This window comes from Podarcis melisellensis, assembly GCF_964234715.1.
Source record: "Podarcis melisellensis genome assembly, chromosome: 16".
Taxonomy (NCBI): Eukaryota; Metazoa; Chordata; class Lepidosauria; order Squamata; family Lacertidae; genus Podarcis; species Podarcis melisellensis.
This window is the reverse complement of record NC_138533.1, coordinates 14,628,652-14,636,700: the sequence shown is the minus strand read 5'-3', so window position 1 is coordinate 14,636,700 and position 8,049 is coordinate 14,628,652. Positions and strand designations below refer to the sequence as shown.

The 8,049-nt window shown below is 47.8% G+C and overlaps 1 protein-coding gene across 1 annotated transcript in view; it reads right to left on the bottom strand.

Annotated features, from left to right (window-relative positions):
• Positions 1–5,069: 5,069 nt before the first annotated feature.
• The window catches only part of LOC309358884 (uncharacterized protein), a gene marked incomplete at its 5' end in the record, with an annotated part of 31,536 nt that continues 28,556 nt past the window's right edge, over positions 5,070–8,049 (bottom strand). The window contains one exon of the mRNA XM_081892152.1: positions 5,070–5,631. Coding sequence (XP_081748278.1) covers positions 5,475–5,631 — 157 coding nt within the window. The 3' untranslated portion in view covers positions 5,070–5,474. The remainder of the gene's footprint in view (positions 5,632–8,049) is intronic.

Here is an 8,049-nt window from a genome sequence, read left to right as displayed (position 1 = left end):
AAAAGGGATAGGAAGGAGGAGAAAATGAAGGCATTCAGTAAATGTGGGGCAGGGTGTTGCATGGAACAAGTATTAGGTTTTTTTTGGGGGGGGGAGGCGTGTGGAGAAAGGAAAGAGGGGGAGCTGGCTGTGTTCTCTTGGCTACAGGAAGCATCGTTTTTTGTTTCTTGTTCCGTGCTCATAATCTTAAAAAGCGGACCGCTGGAGATCGCCTGCCCTGGAATGACAAAGACAGGAGATGGCACAGCACTGGAAAGAAGGATTGTTCTCCTCAGGCAGTGGGAAGTGGCTCTGTGGTACAGCATCTCTGTTGCAGCAGGCAGAAGGTCCGGAGTTCGATCCCCAGCATCTCTGGGTAGCACTGGGGGAGATTCCCTGTCCAAAAACCCGGAGGGCTGCTGCCAGTCAGTGTGGACAATAGTGAGCTCCATGGACCATTGGCTCTGACTCAGCAGGAGGACATTTCCTATATTCCCCCATCAGGCTCTGATTGGTGTGTGTGCAAGCTTTTGAGCTACACAGAGCGCTTTATGATTTTGCCCCTTTCTGCCTGGGAGGCTGGAAAGGTGCCAAGAGGCAACCCAGGTGAGGCAGCTGCCTACACCAGTGTCACAAAGGGCCAACGTGGGGAACAGTGCCAAATTCTTCTTGCGCATGACTCAGTGAAATAAACGGGAGCTGCACAAATAAGGGAAGTTCATTAGCATGTAAGGCCTTCAAATTTGGTGTGGCCGTATCAATTTAAGGGGAGTGTGTGTGTGTGTAGATACCAGCCAGAAACTAGCCCAGGGGGTAATGTAGCCCCCAGGCTAAAAATGCTTCTGCAACCTTGTTTTATTCCCTGTATTTTTATTTGCTGGCTGAAGACACTGTACAAAGAACAGAGTTGTGATTATTAACAACCTGTCCTCTTTTTTGAAGGGGGGGGGGGAGTTTCTAGCTTTCTCGGCTGAGATGCTAATGTGTGAAAAATGTGACTGCCATATTCTTGACAGACGCAGACCAAAGCAGCCAAATAGTGTGGTAAAATTATGCAGCAGGGCAGTGTGCTTCATAATTTCTGCCTTCAGGGAGCACCAGCCGCATTGACTTCACCCCAAGTGTTGAAGCGTGGTGTTCCACTGTGTGTGGCAAAGGATTCTGGGACGTATTCAGGGGTGTGCCCTCAACACAAAGGGTACCTTGCCCAGGCCGGTTGAAGCTTCCTGTTGACTCAAGTGAGTGAAGAACAAATCCCCCCAGTACAGTGGTACCTCGGGTTAAGTACTTAATTCGTTCTGGAGGTCCGTTCTTAACCCGAAACTGTTCTTAATCTGAAGCACCACTTTAGCTAATAGGGCCTCCCGCTGCTGCCACACTGCTGGAGCACGAATTCTATTTTCATCCTGAAGCAAAGTTCTTAACCCAAGGTACTATTTCTGGGTTAGCGGAGTCTGTAACCTGAAGCATATGTAACCTGAAGTGTATGTACCACTGTACATTTAATGCTGCCTTGCAATGTGTGTTTCAGGGCAAGACTGCCCTGTCCAATGAACCATGTTCACCATTTCCAGTCATCGTCTAGAGCAGGACTAGCGGTGGAGCAAGCTGATCAGACACCTGGGGCAGCGCGCATGCCCTGCACCCATGAACGGGGCCAGCCGCCCTTGGGGTGGGGCGAGCTGGGGCAGGACGCTCCACCCTAAGGCTGAGGGGGAAGCGGTGGGCAGACCTTCTGGGCAGTGGGCAGCCTGTGGGCACCCAAGCCACCGCGTCACTCCCAGGAGAGACGTGTGGCTCAGGTGCGCTGCAGGCCCCACGTTGAGTGCCGCCCAGCATTTTGTCACCTCCCTCAGTGGTGACACGCTGGGTGACCCACCCCCACCGCACCCCCCTTCCTCCAACCCTGAGCAGGGCTGTGGGCCCTCGAGGCCAGAGGTCAAATGTGGCCCCCGGGAGTTCTCTGCCCAGCCCTTTGGACTCCTCCCAGGCCATGCCCTCTCGCTGGCCCTCCTTCAGGGTTTTTGCAAGCCAGGATGTGTCCTTCAAGTCTGACCGTGCGTCTGCTTGCCTGGATGGGGAAAGGAGAGGGGTCTGCACAACCTCCTGGTTTCTGCCTGGCTGGGAAGTTGCCCATTGTAACACATTATTTTTGCCTCCCCCATATGCCTGCTGCGATTATAAAAAGGAACACCCCCCCCCCATTTATTTCACCTCGAGCTCCTTGGAGGAGAGTTAAATCATAGAGGAATGATAGAATTGTAGAGTTGGAGGGGGCCCCCATGGTTCATCTAGTCTGACCCCCTGCAATGAAGGAATCTTTTGCCCAGTGTGGGGCTCGAACTCACAACCCTGAGATTAAGAGTCTGATGCTCTGACGAATGAGCAATCCATCAGGATGTGGGCCGAATCTGAAAGTCTGTCAATCTTTTAAGCCATCTTGTTGGTTGCGGGGGGGGGGGTGCCTCTCCTTTTTGACAATTTCTTAACATTTTGGGGAAACTGGGTCATGTTTTGTTGTTGTTGTCACTGTCTTCGCTTGCCATTGCCCTCACTCGCTCTCAGTGATGTGATTATCAAGTCAGATTTGACAGGCTGCACAGAGTTGCGATGTCATTCTAAGCTAGGGTTGCCATATTTCAAAAAGTGTAAATACGGACACCAAAGTTGTTGAAGCCATCACGAGGAGCTCCGTGCGCCCCTTTCCCCACGCCCCTCCTTTCCCTTCTTCCCTCTTCTCCAGCTCTTCACGCTGCCCGCTGAAGCCTGTCTCCGAAGCTTTCCGCCAAATGTGTCCAGAGAAACGGAGGAGGCGGTTGTTAGGCTGGACCCAGGAGCTGCCTCCACAGCCAACCAAACCTCAGCAGAGCCACTAGCTGCAATACGGGCAGGAGAAGTCCCATGAGGAAGCTGAGGCCACAGTAGCGTGGGAGTAGTGGTGGGGCGGAAAGATGGTGTGTGCTTTTTGAGATATTTTATGGGAAATTGGCAAAAATGACACTGCCAATATGGGCTGCTATATGTCCTGATTTTCCAGGACATTTTCTTGCTGGATTCCATCTGAATGCTTACGGGCATGTCTGGGAAATTCAAGATGTATGGAACCCTGGGACGCGGGTGGCGCTGTGGGTTAAACCACAGAGCTTAGGACTTGCTGATCAGAAGGTCGGCGGTTCGAATTCCCGTGATGGGGTGAGCTCCCGTTGCTTGGTCCCTGCTCCTGCCAACCTAGCAGTTTGAAAGCACGTTAAAGTGGAAGTAGATAAATAGGTACCGCTCCAGCGGGAAGGTAAACGGCGTTTCCGTGCGCTGCTCTGGTTCGCCAGAAGCGGCTTAGTCATGCTGTCCACATGACCCAGAAGTTGTACGCCGGCTCCCTCGGCCAATAAAGCGAGATGAGCACTGCAACCCCAGAGTCGGCCACGACTGGACCTAATGGTCAGGGGTCCCTTTACCTTTTATGGCAACCCTATCTAAGCAGTACACAAGTAAGAAGGGGACCTTGAAGGGGTGAGGTGCTTCAGTTGGAGCTGGCACTGGAGGCTGGTCCATTGGGGCAAATGGGGCACTGTGCTGAGTCTGCCCTCCGCCAGCCCCCACCTGCCTGCATTTTTTACTTACAAGCAGCCAAAGGGGCGGCCATCTTGCAGAGCTCAGGAGGCAGGCGGAGGATGGGGACAAGGGATGGAAGGATTCCGGTTCTCCCAGTTTCTCATTCTTAAATCCAGTTCCCCACATTCTGCAACGATTTGAAATTTATTACTTAAAGAAAATTCCCTGTGAAAATTCACCAGCATTTTTAGTACGAATTTCTCCTAAGAAACACATTTTCATATGTAGTTTTGGTGAACGTACACATTTTTGCAAGCAATTTCCCCTAATGCAATGCAGTTTTGTGTCTTTTGTGTCTTTTATATATATATTTCTTTATTTTTTTAAATGCATGCTTTCCCTTAAAATGTGCATTAAAAAAAAAGGTTGGAAATCTGTAACCCGAAATTGGGAAAAGTGTGAATTTTGAAGGGTAGCTCTGTTTCGGTTCACACGTGGTTTCAGAAAAGGCAAGTTGGATAGATTTGGCTTTGAATGCATACTGAATTGAATTCTTCCTCTGTCCCTAATGGGGCAGAAACAAGAGCTCCTTAGCTCTGCCTGCCATTGGCTGTGGCTCCAGCTGTCATTGACTCTGGCTCCACCTATTTTGCCCTCCTTGCTTTCTGCTCCACCCAATGGGCACCAGCTGCCACTGGGAGCAGGCATGGGGAACCAATGGCACTCCACAGGACTGTGAATATGTTTGTATAGTTCAAGTATTTCCCGGCAGAAATGAGCACCCTGCTGAAAGTCCTTGTTTGACCCCAAAGTAAAAACTGGACACTATTCCACCCTAACTTGACAATAATTGAGAGTTGGTGCTCTGTGTGCTGTTGCATTTCTTTGATGGCTTCCAAATAAGTCCTGTTGTTTTTGCTGAGCCTCACCTCCCAAGAAAACCCACATGATAAGGCAGGGATGGTGAATGACCTACTGGATCAGGCCATGGCTGGTTTTTCCCTCTGGCCTTATTTTCTCCCCTCTTTCCCTTGCTCCTCCTCACCTGCTGGCTTCCTCTGCCCAAGTAGGGAGAGCTCATTGCTTTAAAGTGTTGATATCTGATGGCACCTGCAACCTCCACTTGCATCTTAATTTGAACCAACCTCATCTGAAACAATATGCAACCCAAAGCCCAGGGTACCTCCCCTCCCCCAAAATGCATATAACTAGGAAAATCATGCCTTAAAATGCATGCATTTGTGTCCCTAGTATAACATCAACAGTGCGTTCTATTAGGGGATATTGCATTAGGATTGGGGAGATATTAGATTCAGTTCTCATCTGAAGCTGAATCTATCAAATCTGCACTGTCCGAAACCCATGTGTGAACCAGAACACAGCTATCTGTTAAAATTCACCCTCATATGAAATTTGCCTTGCAGTTTTCCAAGTAAACAATTGTAAAAAAAAAGCATATTTAGAACCAAAATTGACAGCTCTTTCCATCTTTATTTAGGAGTGCACTAAAATGCTGTTGAATTTTCAGGAGGACTTCTTAAAAAACACCAAAATGTTGTAGACATGCTAGGAACTGAACTGGTAAACTGGAGAAACGAAATTTGGTGGGTCCCTGCAGCAGAGACTAGCTTAAGCCCCTTCCACCTTAAAGTGTCCTTGCAGGGTGGAGGGCATGTCCGGTCAGATCCTCAAACACAAGAAGCCCTTTAAGGAGATGAGGATTTCCCCCCCCCCCCCGCTTTTTTGCAGGTCCCCAGCTTGAGTTTTTCACACTTGGACATGTCAGCCAGGCTAGAATGGTGTCCTAGCCTATTACGATTAACAGAATGTCTTGACTTTGCTTTGCCGGTGGAAGAAGGCACTGAGGGTTTTTTTTATTGTTGAAGGTGGTACATTGCAGGCAGGGGAGGCCCTGCCGCCCATGGGGGCCACACCTTTGATGCTCAGCTACTTTTGGCTGGGTCCACAGCTGCCCCATCTCCTTTTCCTGTGTTTTCAAGCGGCCTGGGATCTTTAAACATTCTCATGTCCAGGAAAATGTCGTCCTGATGGGAAGGGGTTCCTTTGTAGCCCTCGTCGCCTTTCTGCTGCTCCAAGTTCCTAGAAGAAGACAAAATAATGAAGCTGGATTGGGGGGAGAGAGAGGATTGGGGGAATATTATGGGTTCCTGCAAATCCTTCTGCTTAGGTCCAGGTAATCTTACAAACTGACTCCTCCCCAGCTCAGCTCAATAAGAAAATGAGTGGCTGGGTATGGAGGGTGATGAAAACCCGCCAAGCCAGCTAATGTTTCACTGCTGCTGCCAGGCTGCTGTTCAGGACACCAAAGGTTCATGAGGCTTAGCTGTACCACAACTGAAGGCGGCTCTGTTTAGGGAAGTTTTTAATGTCTGACACTGTATTGTTTGTAATATTTGGTTGGAAGCCGCCCAGAGTGGCTGGGGAAACCCAGTCAGATGGGCGGGGTATAAATAAATTGTTGTTGTTGTTATATGTCTGCCTGCCTCTGCAGAGGGGAGCCTGGCCGGCTGGCCCTTGGCAAGGAGGCATGGGACACGGCAGCAAGGCTAGGCTCCAGGGTCCAGAGTCAGGCAGCAGGCAGGGTGGGGATCCCTGCATGGGGGTGCCTGACTCGTACGCCTTCAAAACCATGCACCTGGGGCTACGGCCCCCCTGGCCCTCCCCCTGGTTTAGAAGTCCTGGACAGGTCTTTAGAGCAGGTGTGCCTTAGCTGGTTTAACCTTCTTTCCCCACATGGTCCTACTTGATTTGCTACTAAAGGCCTCTTGTGTTTCCATTTTTTAAAAAAGGTATTTCGGAAGGCAGGGGATGTTTTAACAGGCACACAGGACCCTCTTGTCCGTGTAATCCAAGCTGACTTCAGCTGGAGATGCTGTTTGCAAAAGGGAGGTTGTTCTGCCATAAGAATGTAAGAAGATTCCTGCAGAATCAGGCCAAAGGCCCATTAGTCTCACAGTGGTCAATCAGATGCCCCCGTGAAAAGCCCCCAAGCAGTACAGCAGCACTCCCCCCCCACGTGATTTCCATGAACGTGCCAGGTGACGTGTTGAAAAGCTTTCCTTGATTGACTTCCATCGCTTGCACTGCACTTCCTATATACATTTTAAGGAAGATTGTATCTGTTATTCCGTATTATTCCCATACAATCTCACACAAATCAGTCAATGAAATTTTATTAATATTTTCATATTGAGATATTTGTAGAATAAATTTGGAAGAAATTCTTCCAACTTTTCTTCTTTTCTCTCTCTATTTTTCTTCTTTTTTTCCTTTTCTTATTTCTCTTTTGTTCTTTTTTATATATGTGTACTTGTCTGAAATATATATGTATGTATTTGCAATGTTTTGCTTATATTTTGTAATAATAATAATAATAAAATTTTATTTATATCCCGCCCTCCCCAGCCGAAGCCAGGCTCAGGGTGGCTAACAACATCATGTTAAATAAATTAATAAAAAAGAAAAAGAAAAGCTTTCCTTGAGTTCTGTACTGATCAAGCGCAGCTGGCAACTGGACTGCTTCCCTTCACAAGCTAGTCTTTCAGCTAGCGGAGGAGCTGGCGACTGCTCTGCCATACCCTTGGATTCAAATGTCAAGATGCTGATCAGCAAAGAAAAGAAAAAGCAAGCATCGCTTCTCTCTCAGGAATATGCAGCCATTCCCCCAAATTTGCAGGAGAGGACCTGTGGAGGAAATTTCCGTCGGGTCCAAGGTTATTCCGTTTTTAGGCACCTTGAGTTAATCATTTGTCCCTGCAAATTAACAGAGGTAATCCAGGGCCTGAATGCAGACTTTACCTTCACGCCAAATTGCTCAAAGCAATTTTAAACAGAAGATAAGAGTCACAGCGGGGTTGGATTAGATGACCTCCCTGTAGCGTTGGGTAGAAATTCGATTCCGTTTGCACTTAAAGGGGAATTTACCTTTCGAAAAACAAGATGCAAATCAAGCCACAGCCTTCTTTCGAAATGCATGCTTTTCTGAATTTTGCAATGCTGTTCCTCTGCTAAGCAATGTGTACCGAAATGCATATACCGGTACTGCTGTACAGCATGCATATAAATTTGTATCTTAATGGAAATAACATACAAAACTGCATGGTAAAAAGATGTTTTAAAGCAAACAAACCCAATTTATCTGATTGCCAAATCTGGTGCTCTTGGTCCCTAAACTGTGGGAACCTATCCTTTTTGTGGGAGTTTAATATCATGTCTACCATGTGACAATGGCAACAGCAAATTCAGCTTCTTTGCGTCATAAGCCAGTCTCATCTATGTAAGTTGATTATCTGCACACTTTGTGGGTAATCTGCATGATATAGGCAGATAATTTATGCGATTACAATTGGCATAAATTGACAAGCCAAATGATGCCCATTCCATATTTTGAATTAAGAGAGGGGGTAGCCGAAATGACGACAATTCCTGTGTATGACTCATGACATGAAAAGGCACAACCTCTTCTGTTTGTATTATAATAGCTCTATAAACGTTGCT